General features: G+C 44.2%; 1 protein-coding gene across 5 annotated transcripts; it reads left to right on the plus strand.

The window, feature by feature from the left end:
* The first annotated feature begins 435 nt into the window (after positions 1 to 435).
* LOC125018496 (reticulon-4-like) lies at positions 436 to 22,116 on the plus strand. Of its 5 annotated transcripts, none has more exons than XM_047602441.1 (10): positions 436 to 1,117; positions 5,550 to 5,585; positions 8,744 to 8,797; positions 10,112 to 11,956; positions 18,780 to 18,987; positions 19,762 to 19,900; positions 20,175 to 20,244; positions 20,381 to 20,427; positions 20,661 to 20,719; positions 21,162 to 22,116. In XM_047602441.1, the coding sequence occupies exons 1-10, from the start codon at positions 622 to 624 to the stop codon at positions 21,202 to 21,204; spliced, it is 2,997 nt and encodes a 998-aa protein (XP_047458397.1). In that variant the 5' UTR covers positions 436 to 621; the 3' UTR covers positions 21,205 to 22,116. The 5 variants fall into 5 exon arrangements, with proteins under 5 accessions (XP_047458397.1, XP_047458398.1, XP_047458400.1 ...); XM_047602444.1 differs by having other exon boundaries at positions 437 to 1,117; positions 10,523 to 11,956; XM_047602442.1 differs by lacking the exon at positions 5,550 to 5,585.
* The last annotated feature ends 476 nt before the right edge of the window (positions 22,117 to 22,592 follow it).

Consider the following 22,592-nt stretch of genomic DNA (forward strand, 5'->3'; position numbering starts at 1 on the left):
AGGAACAAAAAGCACCTCCCCACAGTTTGTTTCTGGACCTTGGACTTTCTAACAGAACCTGGGGAAACAGTTTCCAGTCCGGTTTATGAGCTGCACGTGTCAGAACTCACTATAAAGTTGACGGTGACTTAATAAACTAACTGGCCTCTGCCTGTAGCTGGAGCTTCTGCGGGTTTGAGGCAGCAGGAGGAGTTTATGTAGAAACCAGAGTTATGTAAAAAGTTCTCCACTGGAGCAGAAGTCAAATCAGAGAAACTCTGACTCAACTTTAGTGCTGGATCGATGCAGGCGCACGGTTCAACCTCCGACTACTTTGCAGAGCGCTGATTGGCTGCGGCTGCTGTCACTCAAGCGAAATGTCGCAGCTGATTGGTTGCGGATGGTGTCAATCACGAGCCAGCCCGCAGCTGATTGGCCGGCGCAGTTTAACCCTTCTTCTTCTTCTTTTTCTCAACTTCACCGTGGCCGCCTGGGACTCGGGTCCGACTCGGAGGTGACAGCCGTGGGGTGAACTTTGTCCGCTCCTTCTTTTAACTTTTAAAGCTCTCCCCGGTGGAAGTCAGCGTAACCGGACCAGAAACTTTTTTTCCGCCACAGGAGATTAAAAAAAGAAGTGAAAAAATGGCAGACAGCGAGGAGCAGCAAGTGTCTTCCTCCACCTCTCTCTTCCCCGAGGAGGTCCACCACTACCAGGCCGAGCCCACGAAGGACTTCTACGGCCCGGATGAGATTGTGGACTTGGTCGGCGGGGCCCAGGACGCCCTGCAGCGGCACATAGCCGAGGATACTGCGCCCCAGGAGTTCACAGAAACTTCCTCCTTCACTTCCCCGGAGGAGGCGACCGACACGTTACTAGCGGAACCAGAACCAGCCCCGGACTCCACCACCACCACCAGCAGCAGCGGCTCTTTTGTCCCCAGCGTGCCCGAGGCAGTGGCCCCTAAAGCCGAAGCGGAGAGCACGAAGATCGCAGAGGAGCCACAGGCTGCTCCCGAGCCAGAACCAGCCCCTGCGAGCGACGCCCTCCCCGCGGCTAAGCCCCGGAAAGAAGCCCCATCCCCCGCAGAGGCTCCAGCGCAGGCGGCGGTGACAGAGGAAGCACCGGCTCCAGCATCGTGTGAGTATCCGCACGGATAAACTCTACATACATTCAAGTCAAATAGTTATTTATTTTTAGTATTATTATTTTTTTAAAATCGTAGAAATAAAAATAATTATTAGTGAAATGGAGCTGAACGTTAATTTTCCGTCCTCACCGGTTTAACGTGTCTTTAACGCGGGTTTAGCATCGAGCTCCAGACGCAGACAAGGAGCCTCCGGTAACCGGGAGAAGAGCTGTTTATATCGGCTACACAAATATAAATCAGAACTAAATAAGTGCGTTTTATTCCAGATTGATGATACTTACGCATAAAGTGAAGGATTAGGCGGTTAGCTAGCGATGCTAACCCCGGGGGAGGGGGCCAGTATGAAGCTCAGCTCCCGCTTCACTCTTTCCATTTATTGTAAATTGAATAAAATGGATTTAGACACACAAAGAGTTTATTGACAGATAATAAAAAGACATTTTGAAAGGTGCTTGGTGGGAGTTTGTGCGGGGAGCTAGCGCGGAGCTAACACGTTAGCCCGGTTTTGCTGTGTTGTAGTGATGCGGCCCACCTGTTTGGACAAATTAACGGGAGGAGATGGCGTCTTTACGGGGTTTTTACGGGGTTTTTATCTCCATTCAGCCTCCAGCTGCGCTTTATACATTTACCTTAGCGCCAGCAGAAGCTTTTAAACACGTTTTAGGTCCATATTGGTGGTTTAAATCGCCGGTACAGGTGACTTTTATTACGGCAGACTGAGCATCGCCCATCTGCTCACTGCCGCTACCCGCTGTTTCTAGCCGAGATCCATTATCGGACACGCGTGATTTTGGCCCGTTTATATCAAATAAATACCGTTTTATGTTTTAATTATTCACCAGCTGTCTGAGCTGCACAACGTCCCTGCAATTCAAGCTTGAGAACAAGGCAAACACGGCCGATGGTGTGTGGTTTCTGATGGCCGGTGTCAGGTGTGACCCACGCGCTCCTGCATCCACCGGTTTATAACACCTACCGGGTTATTATTATTTAATCTGCTGATCTGAATTAGAACAGAGATTATGCCATATTAGAGCGACTTTTAATACATAGGCCAGTGTAAGTAGGTAAGAGGCGACGAGGCAGATTAGAATCTGTCCGATAATGGAAGCAGGTGGGGCGCAGCGCGGCGCAGCACAGCTTAGTCACAACAAAGGAATCCGCTCTGCGTCCACTCCCCGTCGGCTTCCCTGGATCTCACAGACTTTAAACCCTGCACCAGCTTTTATAGGACGTGTTGTTACCCTGTCATTCATCCACCACCGTCACCTCCACCCAAATTCCAGGTCTGAGGCCGGACAGGCCCTCAGCTCCCCTCAGCCGAGTCCTCCTCAAACTGCGTTTTATTTTTCTGTTTCTGTGTTTTCTGTGTGTCCTGAGCTGCAGATGAAAAGCAGTGAGTGCATGTTGGGATGTGCTGCTGTTGTTGTGTGGAGATGGGTCTGGTAAACAGGGCTGTGTTGGCTGCAGGGTGGGGCGAGGCCTCTGGTGGAGGAGGTGGATGATCCAGTTACAGCAGCAGCACAAAAAAAATCATTAGCGTACGTTCAGTCTTTGCCATCGTTGCACTCGTCTGTTTTTGTTTTTCACGCTCCATCGTGGCCTGATTAGCGCCTGAGAACCTCTGTGAAGCTGAAACAGCCTCGTGGGATGACTTCTGGATTCCTCTCCGTTAGCTTTTGTTCCGTTAGCGCCAGTGTTTCAGTATGTTCTGTTCTGTTAACTTCTATCACAGTCATCCTACTTTTAGCTTCTCTTCCATTAGCTTTACTCTGGTTAGCGTCTGCTCTAGTAGCTTTCTCCATGAGCCCGTTAGCTTTTGTTCCATCTGCTTCAGTTTTTCTCTGCATCTGTTCTATTAACTCTTCTACTGTTGGACCAAGTTCCTTTAGCTTTACTCCTTTTAACTTCTACTTTGTTAGCATTTTCTAGTAGCTTCAGCTCTGTTCAGTCTTTTCACTAGCGTCGGCACCTTTAGCTCCAGTTCCTTTAGCTTTACTAGCTTTAGCTTTACTCTATTAGCTTTGGTTCCATTAGCACGGAAACTTTTTTAGCTTCAATCCCGTTTACCGTTGTTAACGACTACTCTGTTAGCTTTGTCCATTTGCCTCAGGTTTGTTAGCTTTTGTTCCATCTGTTTCAGTCTTTCTCTGCATCCGTCCCATTAGCATCTGTCTCATTAGCATCTGTCCCATTAGCATCTGTCTAAGTTCCTTAGATTCACTCTTGTTATCTGTTACTTTGTTAGCATCTGTTTTTTGTGTCCCAGTAGCATCATTACTTTTAGCTTCCCTTTCCTTGCTGCTAGCTGAACTCTTAACTTTACGCTGCGTTGGTCTCAGTTTTGCAAACCTCTGTTTGTTTTAGTTTCTGCAGCTTCGACTCCAGTCAAACGTTGTCCTTCGTTCACGCATCTGTGAATATTTAATATTCTTTCTCTAATTTAGTTTGAAACGGACGAATAAACTCAAATTCAAACAGAATCATGACATATTTAAACTTAAACTATAAATTTAACTAATATAATTCAACAAACCTTCACATGTATTCAGAGAAATCAGGGAAAGATGCTTTTATTTAATTCTCATTAAACTGATTTAATTGTTGATCTGCTTAATGTTAAACACCCATTTAAAGCAGAACGTATCCATCCATCTAATACAAGTGAAACTCAGATAAATTTAAAGCCTTTAAATCATCTGTTTTAGTTTTTAGTCCTGATACACAAGAATTTAAACAATTAACATGTTTTCATGTTGGTTTTATTCATATTTGTAGTATTTTTAAGGACAATATCTGATAATATTTTCAGTTTTTAATGTAAGACATTAACTAAAAGAAACATTTCAATATTTTAGTGATGTTACAGAGACACACCGAACAAGATATTTAGCCTAAATGAATAAATTTAACAGCCTAATCTGACGGCTGCACCTTAAACATGCCTAGCGTAGCATAAAGACTGGATCAGCTAGCCTAGCTCTGCGGGAACACTTTGCTAATGAAGAGAGTTATGTGTGTCAGTGACAGGAGGGTGATATGTTATACTTGAATATCAGACTCAGCATTCCTTGAATTACTGTAGAAATATTTAACCGACATGAATCTTCCCAGACGTCAGTCACTGAAGTAGCTGAAATTAGCAGTTAGCGTTGTTACTGTAGGCAGCAGATTCTCTTTTTACCTGTCATTAAAATATCCTGCGTTGACCAAAGTTATCTGGTTGTAAAACTGTATAACAACAAACGAATAAAATGACCATATTAAAAGTCTAAATAAGGGAAGGAGTCACCTTGTTTTTTTTTACAAGCTGGCAGCAGGTGATTATTTGGCCTGAAGTCATATCGGTTTTCAAGTTACGAGATATTTGTAGCACAGGGAGGAGAATTTATCAAGGTTAAGGGACAGGAAACGTCACCACTTTAGAAGCTGGATTATTATTAGGACCTATAAAAGTAAAGAATAAACCACAACCAGCTTTAAATATATTACCAGTTACAGTTTCTGATTATTTAATAATGTATTTATTTATTCCAGAATAACTTTACATGAATAACACGCTACAAAAGTGAACAGAACTAAACACGATTGATAGAAAACCCTTTACACTGGAGTTAGGAATAAATTTAACTTAGTGTTAATGTAAAATCTCTCGATACGCTGACGACACTGTTGTTTAATTTTGTAAGCGTCCTGATTATTTTTTTCAAGTGCATGTGTTGATTTAAACTTGAACAGGTGCTTTTCTTAATTATTTATTCTAATATTTTTAGAATTAATGGAGGTTTGTCCACAGATTTGTCTGAAGACGTTTTGTCTTCTATCTCAGCTTTGGTCTGTTAAATGTCTGAAACCCGACGAAGGCCACAGTGACCTGAGCCGGCCCTCGGTTACTGGATATCCTGTCCTGACCTCTGACCTCTGACCCCTCATGTGAAAGGACTTAGCTGTGTGTTTTTACAGCTTCTAGAAAACTTGTTGTGTTTAAATCCCCGACATCTTTACCTTTAGTTTAAGGTTGTTTTCATTGTCTTTGTGAGTTGATAGGTTTTTGTAGCTTAGAGACTTTTAAGTTTATCTGGAATCTCTCCAGCTAAGATCTGCTGGATCCACCTATCAGATCGTTTGTGGGTGGGGCTTAATGTGGCGATGTACGAGTTCTTATTTTTTGTTAACGGATGAAACGCAGCCCAAGCTGCCAGTTCATTTATATAAATTTTGGGTATCTTGAAGCCTATAGCCATTTTATTTTATTTACATCTAATTCTACAATCGTGCACATTATAGAATCCATAAAAATAACAAACATTCAGAAATAGTATGAATAAAATGATCAGTTTACGTTTAGACTGGATGTGATCCTGGTTCCATGGAGAACGTGACACAGTCAGTTTAACGTTTATCTCATTGGTTCAATCCCAGGTCTTCATCGCTGGAAGTCAAACCTCAACCCCAGAGGTAAACAAACGGTCTCACGTGAACAATCAGTTTCATATCTGATCGGCATGAATGTGGAATTAACAAGTTAATTCTCTGAAGATCAGCACGGTTCTTAATCATCTGGAACATTTATACAGATTTATATCAAAGTTGATTAAATCACTTATTTTTCTTTTCTTTTCATCAAGGTAAAAGGGAATTTATGTCTTTGAATAGAAAGACGATTGATTGTTAGATCTGTGACTGGGGTCAGTTACTGTCATGATTGACAGGTCTGATCTATATTAATATTAAATCAGCCTGTAACATAATTATCCTCATTTATCCCGATTTGAACTGTTTTACTGAGAAATGCTTCAGGAAGAAATCGACATAACTTTATCAGTAGTTTTAGAAACACTAACAAAGTCACACACCATGCCCCGCCCACTTCCTCCAGTCTCACCATGCCCCGCTCACTTCCTCCAGTCTCACCATGCCCCGCCCACTTCCTCCAGACTCACCATGCCCCGCCCACTCTTCCTCCAGACTCACCATGCCCCGCCCACTTCCTCCAGACTCACCATGCCCCGCCCACTTCCTCCAGACTCACCATGCCCCGCCCACTTCCTCCAGACTCACCATGCCCCGCCCACTCTTCCTCCAGACTCACCATGCCCCGCCCACTTCCTCCAGACTCACCATGCCCCGCCCACTTCCTCCAGACACACCATGCCCCGCCCACTCTTCCTCCAGATTCACCATGCCCCGCCCACTTCCTCCAGACTCACCATGCACCGCCCACTCTTCCTCCAGACTCACCATGCACCGCCCACTCTTCCTCCAGACTCACCATGCCCCGCCCACTTCTCTCCAGACTCACCATGCCCGCCCACTCTTCCTCCAGACTCACCGCGCCCCACCCACTCTTCCTCTAGATTCACCATGCCCCGCCCACTTCCTCCAGACTCACCATGCCCCGCCCACTCTTCTTCCAGACTCACCATGCCCCGCCCACTTTCTCCAGACTCATCATGCCCCGCCCACTCTTCCTCCTTTTTTAGTTTTAGTAATATTACTCTGTTCTGTTTCCACCTGTTACAAGGAAATGATTTTTCGTTATTATGTCACATCCTGTTTCTAGAGCTTCAAATAATGAACTGAAATGAATCTTATCCAAAACAATGACACTTGTTCACGTTCATCGACATTATATTACCTAAAATGACTGAAACCATTCTTGAAAAACGATTGATGTGTATTTTAGTGTTATATTTTGACCCAGGTCCCGCCCACTAACATGGAGGGGGTGGAGCTCTACTAGCTTTAGCTTCAGTGTAGCAGAGCTGTTCCATATTGTTGTGATTCTGTGGTGCGTCTATTGCTTTTAGCATCAGCCTTAGAAACTAGCTCAGTGTCTGAAACCATGCGTTTTGCCTCTAAATACATGCTAATGCAGTTAGCATATGTCTGTAGCAGTTTACATCAGATACATTAGCATACAGGGCTGTAACTTTCCACTACAAAATACGTTTCCTTCTTACTGCAACTCAGCAATGTAGCACCACCTTTTTAATAGTTTTATCCGACATAAAGACCTCGTCTGACTGACTACTCTGAAACAAAGGGAGCTGCCTCATGGGCCCATTTCAGCCCTGGCTATTTACCAGACTGGTTTTCCACCTAAAACTGTCTCCACAGTTAGAAAGTCGAAAATACAATAGGCCAATATTCAAAGTTTGGTTTCATGCTGAATCATTTTGGTTGCTGCATTTGCACAACCGAGGAGCTAATGGGTCAAAAACAACTCAGAGTTACACGTTATTCTCTTTAGCCGTTTCCTTTATTCTCTGGCTCTTCTCCTCCTGGTTATTTCAGGGTCCGATCACACTCACTTAATTGAGTTGGTTTCTTTTCTGTTTTCTGCATTCCACCCTAGATTTAATTAAGTTTAATGTGTCTTTATTAGCTTTCTGACTTGCACAAGGATCCAGTTTCCTCTCTGTGGCAACGTACCTGATGTTGCGGATATGCTGGTTGTGTAATGGCATTGAAAACGTTTATTGTTGTCAACATAGTTTAGATTTCTCGTTGTGATAAAGTGTGAATGATTCTTTGTCGTCCTGTTGTTGTTGCTTCCTCACACACACACACACACACACACACACACACTAAAGCTACTTTTAACTACCAGCAATAAAGGCCAACGTCAAAAAGTTCCACTTGAACACAAAGTAAAGATTAAAGGCAAAAACCAGCTACAAAACAGCTGGAAGAGCTACTATTAGCTAGGAGGAGCTATTAGCTGTGAGGCGAGGAGGAGCTACTATTAGCTGGTAGAGCTACTATTAGCTGGGAGGCTAGGGGGAGCTACTATTAGTGCAGAGGCTAAGAAGAGCTACCATTAGCTGAGAGGCTAGTAAGCTAGGAGGGGCTACTGTTAGCTGGGAAGCTATGAGGAGCTACCATTAGCTTAGGGGCTAGGAGGAGCTACTATTAGCTTAGGCGCTAGGAGGAGCTACTATTAGCTGGTAGAGCTACTATTAGCTGGGAGGCTAGAAGCTAGGAGGGGCTACTGTTAGCTGAGAGGCTATGAGGAGCTACCATTAGCTTAGGGGCTAGGAGGAGCTACCATTAGCTTTGGGGCTAGGAGGAGCTACTATTAGCTGGTAGAGCTACTATTAGCTGGGAGGCTAGAAGCTAGGAGGGGCTACTGTTAGCTGAGAGGCTATGAGGAGCTACCATTAGCTTAGGGGCTAGGAGGAGCTACTATTAGCTGGTAGAGCTACTATTAGCTGGGAGGCTAGAAGCTAGGAGGGGCTACTGTTAGCTGAGAGGCTATGAGGAGCTACCATTAGCTTAGGGGCTAGGAGGAGCTACCATTAGCTTAGGGGCTAGGAGGAGCTACTATTAGCTGGTAGAGCTACTATTAGCTGGGAGGCTAGAAGCTAGGAGGAGCTACCATTAGCTGAGAGGCTATGAGGAGCTACCATTAGCTTAGGGGCTAGGAGGAGCTACTATTCGCTCTTCAGAAACTGTTGACATTTCATGCAGATTTTAAACCGGGTCTGTTCGGTTTCCTTTCATTCTGATGTGCTTCGTCCTTTGAGGCTCTGGTTTCTGTCTCCACCTCCAGTCTTTTCTTTCTGGGCTTAAATAATCTCACTTTCTGCTACTTTCTCTGGTTTCCTCCACAGATGTACCTTCTCCTTCTAAAGCTCAGCCTCATCCTCTGATGCAATTCCCTACAGGCAAGTCCTCTCTGCTCGCTGCGTTTCCCTTTCTTTCTCCATCGTTTACCTTATTTCTTAAGCCACTTCCTTGAGTTCACTCCTCACCGTTTGTAATTTATGTTTGTTGCATGTTTTTGAACCTTTACCTAAGATGCCTGCGGGATTACTCGAATCTCTAAATTTGCCATCGCTCGTTGCATCGTTACTTTTGTGTGATTGTTGTAGAGTAGACTGACATGAACTTACACAAGCAGTTTCATAATGATTCTTTTCAGTGTTTGTTTCGGTTTGAATTTGTTGAAAAAAACTTGAAGAACGAGAGGAATCATTATCTGTTTCTGGGCATGGTCTATTGGCGCCAGACCTGGGGCAAACAAATTATTTATGATTTACACCAACCTCCAGACAAATGCTTCCCAGTCATGACTGTGGAAGGTAGGACTCATGGTACTTCTGTGTATTCCAAGACAAAATATCTGTGAAGGTTTAGAAGCAAAACAAGAGCCTTACGAATGGCCAACAAGTACTAAAGACGAGGCAACAATTGGGCAATCTAATTAATAATACACCTTAATGAAATAAAATACTTTGAAAGATGAAGAACACATGTGAACAAACTTGAAACTAAATATGAGATTGAGTTTATCATGTCCTTTTAAAAGCCTTTTGTAATTTTTCTACACAACAACACATTATTTAGGTTAAAATTTATTATTATATTAGAAAGAGACACTATTAGCTAAGGGGCTAGGAAGAGCTACCATTAGCTAAGAGGCTAGAAAGAGCTACCATTAGCTGAGAGGCTAGAAAGAGTTTACATTTGTAAAAGGCTGAGAGAGCTACTATTAGCAGAGGAAGGCAGGCAAAGAGCTACTAGAGGCTAGAAAGATACATAGCTGAGGGGCTAGTAAAATGAGCTGAGGAAGAGCTACTATTAGCTGAGGGGCTAGTAAAATGAGCTGAGGAGGAGCTACTATTAGCTGAGGGGCTAGGAAGATTAGCTGAGGGGCTAGGAAGAGCTACCATTAGCTAAGAGGCTAGAAAGAGCTACTATTAGCTGAGAAACTAGTAAAATGAGCTGAGGAGGAGCTACTATCAGCTGAGGACCATGTTTATTTCAAGTGAAAGCTTTGGAAAATACAGAACTGAGTCCTAAAACCGGCCCCAGCCAACTTGTAGCAGCATTTGTCTGGTGCCGATATCTGAAGCATCCTCAACATTTGTCAACATGTTGTCAGTAACTTACCCAGGTGTGGTGAGCACTGTGAGGAATGGAGTATGTCTTTGATATGTGCTGTATTGCGTTCTCCCTCCTCCCTCTTTATATTCAAGCACTTGGGCAGAGGGGTGACTCCCCTGCTCCCATCTCCCCTCTCTCCCCCCTCCACTCCCCCGACTCTCTGGAAGAACTCTCTTTGACGGAGAGTCCCAACCAGCCCCCCACCTCCGGATCTGCTGCAAACCTGGGCTCCTTCTCCACCGAACCCCCGACTACTCTTTCCAAGGAGATGCCCAGGGAGGGTGACCCTAGTAAGAATGAGGAAGACCTCCTAGATCCGTTAGCCGGCCCTTACCTGAGTTTAGGGAAAGACCCAGGGCCCCATAACCCGTGCGAAGACAGCGGCGTTTCCTTTTCGCCTGACGAGAAGCTGGTTAGCTCAGACAGGTCCTCCACCGGCCCTTCCCCTGTGAATCCCCAGGGGATGGTTCTTGAGTCTCATCTTGCCTCCTCTAACCCAACAGAGCGCTGGGATTCACCATTCCTAACATCTCAAGACAACACCAAGGCCTCCATGGATTCCTTCCAAAAGGACACAGCCCCCATTAGCTCCTCCAGGTTTGAGGCAAACCTTCATGGCAACCAGTCCGACGAAGACGATGACTTGATGTATGAGGTGAAGAAGAACAGTAACCCATTTGAGGGGTACTCCCCATTGGCGGACAGCGGCTACTCCCATTTTGGAGAAACCAAGTCTGACAGCAGGGCAACAAAAATGTCAGAGAGTCCAACTCCGGATCTGGTCCAGTATGGACAGACGGGCGAGTCCCAGGATAGCCCTCCGTCTTTCTTAGACGAGGCCAAAACATTTGAGACCGGCAAGATGGCGGCCGACTCTCCAGTGCAGCCAGTGAACCAGTTTTCATCTGGCCTCAAAGATGATGATGAAGAAGATGAAGAAGACGAGGAGGATTCGGCTCTACCGCCGTCGCTTCCAGACATCCTGAAGTCTTCCCCTCTGAACGCAGACAAAATCGACTCCGGGTCGTCCGAGGGAAGCCCGGAGGAGCAGAGCCCCATCCTTGAACGGCGGATGATGGAGTCTCCCAACCCTCCCATCAATCTGTCCGCTAACAATCCATTTGCTTGCGACGCTAAAGTGTCTCTGCTGAAGGAGATGGCCGAGGAGATGGAGGGGAGAGCTGCAGACATGGCAAAAGTGGAAGATGACAAAAGCTTTGGCGCCTTTGATCTCGTTAAGGAGGCTGAGGAAACCACCCCAACAAAGGCCAAAGATGAGGAACCTGTGAAGATCGAGCAGAAGGATTGGTTCTCGAGCCACGAGTCTCCCAAAATGGCCGAAAAGTTTGAGCCACTCGACTTCCAGAGCAAAAAGACGTTTGCTGAGGATTCGGATTCAGAGTCGCCAACTGCAGATTCACTGTCTCCGGTCCTGGAAGCCATGGCCAAGAATCCCGCCAGCTTCCAGGTGGAAATGGAGAAGAAGGACATGAAGATGGAAATGGAGGAGGAGCCGGAAGTGGCAGAAGAAGTGTCCGAGCATGAAGTGTCCTCTGAGGAGTTTGAGTTCATCGAACGGCCTCCGAAAGGTGTTATCGACGAGTTCCTCGAAGCTCTGGACACCTCCAAGTTCGCCTCCTCCAAGCCCCCGGAGATACCCATGGATGACGACCTGAGCTTTGGGCTGACGGATGCGGTACCAACAAAAATAACTCCGGAGGTTGAAGAAGAGCCTCCGAGCCAGAGCTCCTACCTCCTCCTCACCCAGGCCTCCCCCCAGAAGAGCAAGTCTGAGCTGGAGAAGCTGGATATCCAGCAGCCTCCACCCCAAGCTCCTCTCACCCATTCCCCCGTCTGCAAACCAGAGGAGCCGGCGGCGAAGAAGAACCCGGAGGGTGGAAAACTCTTTAAGATGCCAAACCTGAACATAAGAGCAGGTAAACTAAACCATCCCCGGCATGGACACCACCCCCACTTCATCCTCCTCCTCAGTTTTCATGTCCATCTCGAATCATCTCCATTGTTTTTGTTCTCCAGTTTTCATTTATATCCCGTCACCTTCCCCCTTTTCTTGCATCGTCCCCCTTTTTATTGCATTTCGTTGAACATTAACACTTTTGCATTTTGTCGTCTAGTTTTAACTCGTTTTTTGTTTTTTTCGTTTTTGCTGCATTTTGTGCATTTCCGCCTCAGTAGAATAACTCCACCCCTGCTCATTTTATTTTAAAATGTGGTAAGTAACATGTGATTCTGCTTTTCAACGCCCTGCAAGCCCCTGAGCTGTAGAATCGGGTTACACACTGGTTTTAGCTTCTGTCTGCACCGGAAATAACTTGAGATGCAAATCTGAAACCCAGCACCACTTAAATACCATCAGTCGTACGGAGCAGACAGATTCAATACGTTATCTCTACTACACCCACAATACATGGCTGCATCATATCATATCAGCCCCAGCTCAGTTAGTTCCTCCGTATTTATCGCACATCTACACAGGATCATGTGTTCTCACATAAAAAAATGTAAATAAATCCAAGCGTTGGTCCAAAACTAAAACATTTTCTCTTGTCTTCTAATAAAGAAATTAGACATAATTCAATATATCGGACTTAGAAAATTAAATTTAGAATGGATTTAACTCTCTCTGAGATAAACAAAATAAAAAATATAAAGTGAAGGAGAAGAACGTGGTATTTTCGTATGGTACTTTTTAAAACTAGCAAAATAAACTAATGTTTTTACTGTTATTTTCACGTGAATACGAAAAAAGAAGGAAGAAAAGATGGAAGGAAAGAATAAAAGAAATGGAGAAAGAGGGATGGAATGAAGGAAAGACAAAGAAAGATGAAAAGAAGAAGAAACTAGGAAGAAGGAAAGAAAGATGTAAGGAAGGACACCTCCTGCTGTTAATAAAGAAAGAATGAAAGAAAGGAATGATGGAAAGAGGAAGGGAAGGACGAGGGAGCAGGTCGTCCTCCATCATGTTTATGCAGTAGCTATATAATTGCAGTTCGTAACTTCACCACTAGGGGTCACAAATCCTACGCAGTCGTCCTTTAACTCAAAATGACTGATTATCTAAGAATAATGGACATTTTTCCATCATAACTCAGGGAGTTTGATAATAACATTTAATGAGGGTTAACTGGATAAAAATAAATGAATGTAATTTGCTGAGATTTACTGATAATATGATAATGTTGTTGAGTAGTTTCTGGTTTGATGCCGCCTCATAAATTAGATCACATAAGCCTAAAGCAGCAGAATGAAAGGGCGTCTTCACGTTGAGGCTGACGCCATCTAGTGGACAAAGTCTGGAAGGATCTCATCCTGCTGCAGACGCAACAAATACCTGAGTTATTCTCAGTGGATTTAATTTAATTCAGATTTAAACCAGAGATTATTAAATATTTATTACTGTTAGTTTACTGAATAACTGTCTGTCCACTAGTTATTGAACCAGGTTGTTGTTGTTGGTGTTTCTGGGGGCGTCGGCCTAATGAACCCAAACATCTTTTACTAGTTACGATGGTTTAAAAAGAAATCTGAGTATGTTTCTCTTTTTCTTTTTCTTTCTTTTTTCTTTTTAGTCGAGATTTTAGTTTTAGTTTGTGGACTTTGAAACGATTTTTCCAGATTTCTCTGGAAACAGCATCGACCTCGTCCTGCTTCCTCAGCAGATTAGAGACGAGAGGAGGAGGGATGACAAAGCAGGGTGAGAGGAAAGGGAGGAGGAGGAGGAGGAGGGATGACAAAGCAGGGTGAGAGAAAAGGGAGGAGGAGGAGGAGGAGGGATGACAAAGCAGGGTGAGATGAAGGGAGGAGGAGGAGGAGGAGGAGCTGGTTCTGCGTCAGAGTTTTGGCAGCAGACGATCAGCTGACAGCAGACGCTTCATTCGCTCTCTGCAGTGAACAGAGGAAGCTTTACTCCTCTTCCTCCTCCTCCTCCTCCTCCTCCTCCTGCAGTATCACTCTCTCCTGGTGTCTCCTGGTGGAATGAGCTGATCGGACGAGCATGGACAGCGTCTCTGTGGACAAACCGGACTCGGCTGTGAAGCCCTTCAGAGAGCAGGGTACTGATCCGATTCGTTATTCGCTCCGTCTCTGAACCTTTACACTTAACCTGCAGTTTGTGACGTAGAACCTCCACAGAAATATAACTACCTGCTCGTCTTTGCACTAGTGTGTTTCTTCTTCAGCGTTTCTGTCTGATTGGCCACGATTTTCTGATGGTTCTGATTGTTTTGCATCAGTAACGAATCGGTAACTGAGCAGGTTCGGACACGGACGTTTGTACGACTCGTGTTTGGCTGAATTTTGGCAAAAGTTGAAAGTGAAGCAGGAAGTGGAAACGAGAATTAACCCAACTGGTTAAAAAGAGAGAGAGAGAGACAGTGCCACCTAGTGTTTGGGAGGAGTTGTTCCAGAACGAACCAGACGAGAATGAAGAAATTACTACATGTGTAGATTACAGCATAAATAGTATTAAGTTTTACTAATGTACGCTCTGCAGTTCTCTCAGGTCTCAACTACCTAGTGAACGTTTGTACATAATAATTTAAGTTTCTAAGTCTATTTAAGTTTATTGAAGTGTTTCTATTTTTGTGTTTGCTCCATGTGCATTGACTCTACTTCTACTATTATACGTCTATTAATCCAGGTCCCACTATACTTTAAAAGAGCCTTAAATTTGCTTTAATTTGCTTTTATTTTTTATTATTTTGCTTGGTCTCCTCTGAACCTTTAGACTTTAGACTGGTCCGGTTTCTGTTCATGCGTCTCTGACATGGAGGAACTTTGGCCGATCAGCCGCTCGGTCGCTGACGGTTAATGATTAGTTACTGACGTCTGGAAGCTGCACAGACTCCACTCTGGATCTCATTGGTTTATTAGATGGATACATGAAGAACATGGTTCCCCACTGTCCTTCCAGTCTGGAATAAAGGTCTTAGGCCAGTTTCAGTAGTTTCTACATGTTTCAGATTCTGATTTGACCCTTCTCCTCCAGACTAACATCTCCTGTGTCTTTCCACATGTTGGTGGGTGAAGAAATGAGAAGCTCCTCATTGCATCAGTTGGTCTGAAATAACTTGTTGAATACCAGCTGAAGTATTTATAATATTTATTTATATATATATTTATATTTATTACCTTTAAACACTTGACATCAACCTGTTACAGGCGATTTCTGACAAACAACATGTCATTGTACCTTGTGTGCAGTGACATTAAAGTTCCTAATCTAAACCTCCCGTGCAGTAAGGCAGCTCTGTTTGCTTAGTGAAAGTGTGTGTGTGTGTGTGTGTGTGTGTGTGTGTGTGTGTGTGTGTGTGTGTGTGTGTGTGTGTGTAAAACTCTCCTTCATACATTTATTTCTAACATAAATCTTTACTTTTTTTAATTATTATTATTTTAATGTTATTTTATGCGCAGCTAAGCTGTGACCAAGTCATTTCCCTGGTGGGAAACAGAATTTGTAGTTTTTAGTAGTTTCCAGTCCTTCCGGTCAAACTGCGCATGCGCGCCTGTCTCTCTCTTCCCCTGTCGTCTGGCCGAGCTGCTGCTTCAAGATGGACGCCAAACGGGGTTAGTCTGCTCCTAATCTTCTGTTTTTCCAGCGACAGCCTCCCCCTGGTTCATTTATTCTCCTCCGTCCACCTTTATTTACCGCGTGTCTCCTGCGGGCACCGGGGGAGGGACCGGGGAACAGCCGGGGAAGGGGCCGGGGACGAGCCGGGGACGCGCCGGGGAAGGGCCGGGGGAAGGTGGGAGGCGGACCGGCCACCTGCGGAGGTCACGCCGGACGCTTTGACGTCTCGCCCCCGCGGTGGGAAGAGGGTTCCCGGTGGAGGCTGTGGAGGTTGTGGAGGCCTGTCCCGCCTCCTGGAGGATATTACTTTAATTTAGCATAAAACGGAGGCAGGATTAAATCATAGCGGCCGGCGTTAGCTATTTATAGCCACATAGCGGGCAGCCTGCTACCATATGTAGCCACCACTGGACCTCCTCTTTCTCCTCCTTCTTTTCCTCCTCCTCCTCCTCTATCCCCACCTCCTCCTCTATCACCACCTCCTCCTCCTCTTTCTCCACCTCCTCCTCCTCTTTCTCCTCCTTCTTTTCCTCCTCCTCCTCCTCTATCACCACCTCCTCCTCTTCCACCTTCTCCTCCTTCTCGTTCTCCCCCATCTTTTCCTCCTTTTCCTTCCATTTTTCCTTCCATTTTTCCTTCTCCTCCTTCTCCTTCTCCTCCTCCTCCTGCTCCTCCTCCTCCTCCTCTATCCCCACTATCTCCTCTTTCTCCTCCTCCACCTCGTCCACCTCCTCCTCTTTCTCCTCCTCCTCCACCTCCTCTTCTTCCACCTCTTCTTCCACCTCCTCCTCCACCTCCTCCTGCTCCTCCTCCTCCTCCTCTTTCTCCTCCTCCTCCTCCTCCTCCTCCTTCTCCTCCTCCTCCTCCTCCTCCTCAGTAAAAGCCTAAATGTTGAGGGTAGATGTTTGTATTTCTGCTGTTTGTTTTATGGTGAGAACAGAAATAACCGTGTGAGAGAAATATTACGGTTTAATCACAGATCCTGTGGATTCGTTGTTTCCAGGTTGTTGAATGTGAAGGTTTTAGGATTAATTTAATTTTATGTGACATTAAATTAAGAGTTTAGATGGATTTCATCAGTAATATTAGAGATTAAAATATCTCTCTGTCTGTAACATGTGTCTGGAAAATAAGACTAAACCTTTAACATGAGGTTTCTGTCAAACAACACTATTAAACCTTTAACGTTTTATTTAAGCAGCTGAAAAACTTAAATGTTAATTAGATAAACTCTACGTTTTAAGGCCTGTTTTCTGAGCTGCTGCTCGTTTCTGTCTCTTAGTGGAAACTCATTTTACTTATTATCAGACTCCGTTCAGTCTTATCTTTGCTCCACAGTCTGAGCCTTGTTTCCCTGGATCCGTTTGCATATTTCATGTTTTATTCCTTCACGGTCGCTGATGAACCGAGTCATCGGACGACAGGAAACTTCCTCACGTCTAATATCGTCCACTGACCTGCCAGGAATTCCCTGCTGTAACATGAACCCACTTAGACCCCCCCACCCTAAACCCCCCCCACCCTAACCCCCCCACCCTAAACCCCCCAACCCCCCCACCTCCAACCAAACCCACCTAAACCAGGTTCTTCAGCCTTTCTGCACCGATGGTGAAACGCTGTCACATGTTTCCTGCCTCTGCAGCTGATTCACTGAATGTGTTGTAGTTTAAACTCGTCGTCCTGCACGAGTTCTTTTTCTTTTCTCACAGTTGGATCTTTACTTGTATTTATTTGTGTGTTTGTGTTGAGTTGCTGGTTGAACCGTGTGGAGCTGCAGCGTCTGTTTGTCCGGGAATAAACCGTGTTTGAGTCTTTGGCTGCAGAGTTTTTAACGCTGTGACGATCACATGCAGCGACCGCGGAGCAGGAAGGTTTAACTCTGCTTTTCTTTTTATTAAACTGAATCATCAGATCTGATCTGCTCCTCGTGTCTCGTGATCGTCTCCTGGTTCAAACGTTCACGCTTTAATTAGAAGCTGTGGAATAAAAGTGGACGGACGCAGGCGCTGGTTTTAACCAGGAACAACATGTGGAATAAAGCAGGTTTCCTAAAGAAGCTCCTCCATGTTTGTAGTTTGTAGTTGGAGTCAGAGGAGAAACGGAGGCTTGGTCCTTGTGTTTTTTGTGAGGAGGAGGAAGTGAAACCGAAGTTCAGTTAAAGACATTTCTCTCCGTCTTTTACTGAAGATTAAGTTGAAAGTTAAGTTTTCATGTTGTAAAAACTATGAAGCTGAGATTGACATTGAAGGGAACCAATCAGGAAGCTCCCTGTGTCTCCGAGCAGCCAATCAGGAGACACCTCTTCATTCTCATCAGGAAAGTTATGGCTAAGCAACGTGCTAGTTTACTGAATGTAAGCTGCCATAGGCGAATGCTAACTGTGTTAGCATGTCATGTTAGATTCTGATGCTAATGCTAAAAAACAACAGAAGAACCTTGAAATGTCAAAACTGTATTTGGAAGTTTTCAAAGCGTTAAAGTCAATTTCTTTATAAATCACATTAAAAACAAAAAACATTTAGTTCTGAATTTAAACTGACGTGTGTTCAGAAATAAAACTGTTTAATCCATTAAACCATAGAGATTTAAAAGTATTTTAAATAATCAAACAGTGTAAATGAAGTGCGATTAAAATGCAGGAAAATGTTGATTTAATCTGAGTGTAAACGCGGTTTAAGTTAAAACACTTGAGGTTTGTTGACGTGTGAATCACTTTAGATTCTCCTTGTAAACCACAGGTGTCCAACATGTGGCCCGCGGCCCTTCACAGGGTCACGGCCGGATTCATTACAAAGACATTTACTGTTATTTCTGAGACAGTTACACACAAAACACAGCTGAGGCCTAGAAACAAGCAGTTCTGTTTCCTACGAAATGTCCAGTAGTTTTGTGGTAGTTGAGTTTATTAATGTCGACGCTCTGATAATGTTCTTAGTTGTTGTTGTGCAGCAGATAGTTTAGTATAAATCACATTTAATAATATCAAATCGTTCTTCACAGAATTAAGAAATAAACCAGCTGCAGGTGAAAGAGCGTTTAAATGTGTTGGTTGTTCCTTTTAATTCAGCTTTTAATGGACGACCAGTTTCTGCTCCTCAACATTTAGAGGCTGTAACGTTGCCTGAGATCAGCCTGAAGGTCTGAACGTGAACGTCTGGTCTGTCCTGCAGTGGTGGATCTGGTTTACTGGCGGGATGTGAAGACCACGGGGGTGGTGTTTGGCGCCGCCCTGCTGCTCCTCCTCTCCCTGACCGTGTGCAGCATCGTGAGCGTCTGCTCCTACATCGGCCTGGCGCTGCTGTCCGTCACCATCTGCTTCAGGATATACAAGGGCATCCTGCAGGCCATCCAGAAGTCTGACGAGGGCCACCCCTTCAAGTGAGTCCCGCCCCCTGACCCCTGAAGGCTCCGCCCACCATCACAGCCAATCAAATGTCTGCTCCTTCACAGCCAGCACGGCTCCCCCGGGTCATACAGGTCACAAGCCCCACCCCCTCCATGTCAGTGGGCGGGGCTGGACAGTTGTCATGCCGACCGTTCTGTACGGAGGCAGAGACTTTATGTAGCAGGATGTGATTAATCACAGGAAAACAACCGGAGTTTGACTTTGTGTTGGTTCTAAAGCTGCTGATAAAATCACGTCTGTTTCTCACTGATGCATTTCTCAGTAAAACAGTTTAAATGAGGATAATTATGTTACAGGCTGATTTATTATTGATGCAGTAAAGATCAGACCTGTTAATCATGACGGCAGCTCGTCCCAAACAGCGACACATCTAAAGAAAACTACAATAACTGCTTTTAATCAACTCTGACGTGCATCTGTGCATTTATCATTTTTATTTATCATTATCCACATGCCCTGAATGGTGAGTTAATATGAATGAGCCTGAATAAAAACGTCTCTGAGGACGAGTTCATGTCCTGCACCACCTTCATCAGTGATGAATTTAAACCTGGTGAAAGTTTCCTGTGCAGGTTTGAGAACCTAAAGTCGGCCGGACTCAGATTACGTTAATTAGAGTTAATTAGATTGTGGTTTATTCCAGTCGAGCTGCTCTGAACCAAACATGTCCAGGTTTTTATAAAAGAAAGGACGTCCGTCCTGTCCTGAGCCCTGAGTCTGTCCCTCTGTCCCTCTGTCCCTCTCAGGCAGTACCTGGACCAGGAGGTGGCGCTGTCCGAGGACATGGTCCACAAATACAGCGACATCGTTCTGGCCAGACTCAACAAGACCATCTGTGACCTGAGGCGCCTGTTCCTGGTCGAGGACCTGGTCGACTCCATCAAGGTGGGGACGGGCGGCCATTTTGGCTCCGGGCTGACGTTAATGTTTTCATCCGGTTTTATTCGCTCTGATTAAACATTGATCCTCCGACATTTTAATCCACATAAATAAATAAACGGTTTATTTAGTGATTTAATCATTTCTTCAGTTTCATCTCTTGTCATTTTTTGATCCTTTAACTAAAATGGTTTGAAGCCTCTGAGCTTTAGTTGGATGAGAATATGTGTGGATGTCACTAACGTTCCTAATGATGTGGCTGCTTCTTCTTCTCCTCCAGTTTGCTGTGTTGATGTGGATCCTGACCTACGTCGGTGCCTTTTTCAACGGCCTCACTCTCATTATTCTGGGTGAGTTTTATTTCCATCATTGTTCCTTTAAAACTTTAAACAAAGACATTTAAATAAAAGATAAAGATTTTAAATCACACGATGCTCATCATCCACTCTTCTTCTTCTTCTTCTTCTTCTTCTTCTTCTTCTTCAGGTCTGATCGGAGCGTTCTGCTGCCCGATCATCTACGAGAAACACCAGGTACAAGCCAGGCCTGCGTTAGCATATTAGCTCCTGATAACTTATATTAGCTTATATCAGTTCCTGCTAGCTTGTGTTAGCTCCTGTTAGTCACTTGCATCTTTTATTGACTCCTATCTGCTTTTGTTAGCTTATCGTAACTTTGATTAGCTCCAGCTAACCCTTTCATTAGCTTGTGTTAGCTTATATTAGCTCCTGTTAGCTTACACGGGTTTTATCATTATCTTTTCCAGACTCAGATCGATCACTATGTGGCTCTGGTCAACAACCAGATCAAAGACGTCGTTGGAAAGTAAGTCGACGCTTTCACCAGAAGAAGAATCACTTCCTGTTGTTTATTGTTTATTTTATTTATTATTTTTATATATCTTGAGTTTAAGTCAGAATCAAATTAAATTAAAAAAGATCCTTTACCTCCTCCTCAATACACCGTCCTTCACCTCCATCTAGTGGGCTAATGCTGCTACTACAAATAACAAACACAATACAGTTAGCTTAGCATTGATATGCAAATACATGAATAGAATAATAAATAATAATATTTAACCCTTTAGTTTTATTTAATGACTTTTCCTAATTTAATGGGGACCCCGACATAACATACGTTATTAATCTTTACAGTAGTTTTTTTGTGGAGGTGTAAATTGTCCCCAAACGATAAAAGTTGTCAGTAAATGTGACGTTAACAGGAGGATTAAATGAACTAAATCACGTCTAAACTCTTGTGTTTCCAGGGTCCAGGCGAAGGTTCCCGGCATGAAGCGTAAAACTGAGTGAAGCAGCAGAAAGTCTGAGTTTGGCTTGAGGACGTCCTGAGCTGGATGGTTGGAGGAGGAGGAGGAGGAGGAGGAGGAGGAGGAGGAAGGGTGTGGCGTGGACGCAGCCCTTCAAACTGTATTTGTCAAGATAATAAAACCTTTTTTTCCAGTTCAGATTCCTTTATACGTTTATTTGTGTGTTTTCTGAGCGGACGACAGCGACGTCGGCTTCAGATTTGTGTTAACGTCGAGCTGAGCCCACCCTCCCTCCACCCGGAGCTCCTCCAGGCACTTCCGGGTTTTACGTTTTTTATTTTATCCTCAGAGTGAGCAGAGTTTGGTTTATTTTATTTTTTTGTATGAATCTTTTTTTTTTTTCCTGTCGTGTCCCTGAAGCTTCGAGCTTGTTTTTTGTTTTTCTTTTTGTTTCTTTTTTGTTTTTTTGTTGTTGCCTCTAATTAACGAACGACGCGTTTGAGTCTGAAGAGGCCGCGGGGCCGAGGGCGGGTTGTGGGGGGGTTGTGCTACCGTTTAAAACCTTCATCGCTTCTGAGTAATTCTAGCTTAGAAACTCGTAGACAAACCTTCAGCAGACATTTAAAAAAACACGTTCATCACATGAAGTCGTTATTTCCATCGTCATCGTAGTGAAACTCTGGACGAACACGTTTACATTCATCCACCGGAAAAAAAAAAAAAAATTAAAAAGAATTAAACTAAATAACCGTCATGTCTGTGGAGCCGATCTATCTTAATAAAGTGACTTTCTGGGAAACCTTGGAGCATTTGTTTGTTATGCAAGTAATAATTGTGAATGATAAACTTCATACTTCAGTTGTGACGATAAAACGCTTCCCGCCGGGAGCCGTGTTTGTGGAATGCATTGTGAGATGTAAACAATTATCAATAAAGCTTCTAGAAGAAGACGTGACCCCGCCTCCTCGTCTGTCCGCTAGCTTCCTGGTAGCTTAGCTCCTGGTAGCCTAGCTTACTTCCTGGTAGCTTATTAGCTCCTATTTGCTTCTATTACTTCCTGTTTGATTCCATTAGCTTCTTTCAACTGCTGTTAGCTTACATCGGCTACGTTTATTTTCTTTAGCTTCCCTCCTTCAGTTACAATTACTAACTTTTAGCTGATGTTAGCTCCCGTTAGCTTATATTACTTCTATTAGCACCGTGTGTTTATATTCGATCATGTTAGCTTATATCCGCTAACGTTATATTAGCTTGTTTGAGGTTCAGTTAGTTCCTTTTTGCTCATTAACTAGCCTGTTAACTTCTTTAATCTCTATTAGCTCCTGTTAGCTTATATTACTTCCTTTTAGCTTCTGTTAACTCCTGTTAGCTTATATTGGCTCGTACTATCTTTAGCTTCTATTAGCTTCTGTAGCTCCTGTTAGTCACTGC

The sequence above is a fragment of the Mugil cephalus genome, chromosome 13 (assembly GCF_022458985.1).
Source record: "Mugil cephalus isolate CIBA_MC_2020 chromosome 13, CIBA_Mcephalus_1.1, whole genome shotgun sequence".
NCBI lineage: Eukaryota > Metazoa > Chordata > Actinopteri > Mugiliformes > Mugilidae > Mugil > Mugil cephalus.

Coding starts and splice junctions, on each gene's coding strand:
- LOC125018496 (XM_047602441.1), top strand. CDS start 622: ATGGCAGACAGCGAGGAGCAGCAAGTGTCTTCCTCCACCTCTCTCTTC. Junction 20,245..20,380: donor CCTCACTCTCATTATTCTGG/GTGAGTTTTATT, acceptor CTTCTTCTTCAG/GTCTGATCGGAGCGTTCTGC. Junction 20,720..21,161: donor ATCAAAGACGTCGTTGGAAA/GTAAGTCGACGC, acceptor TTGTGTTTCCAG/GGTCCAGGCGAAGGTTCCCG.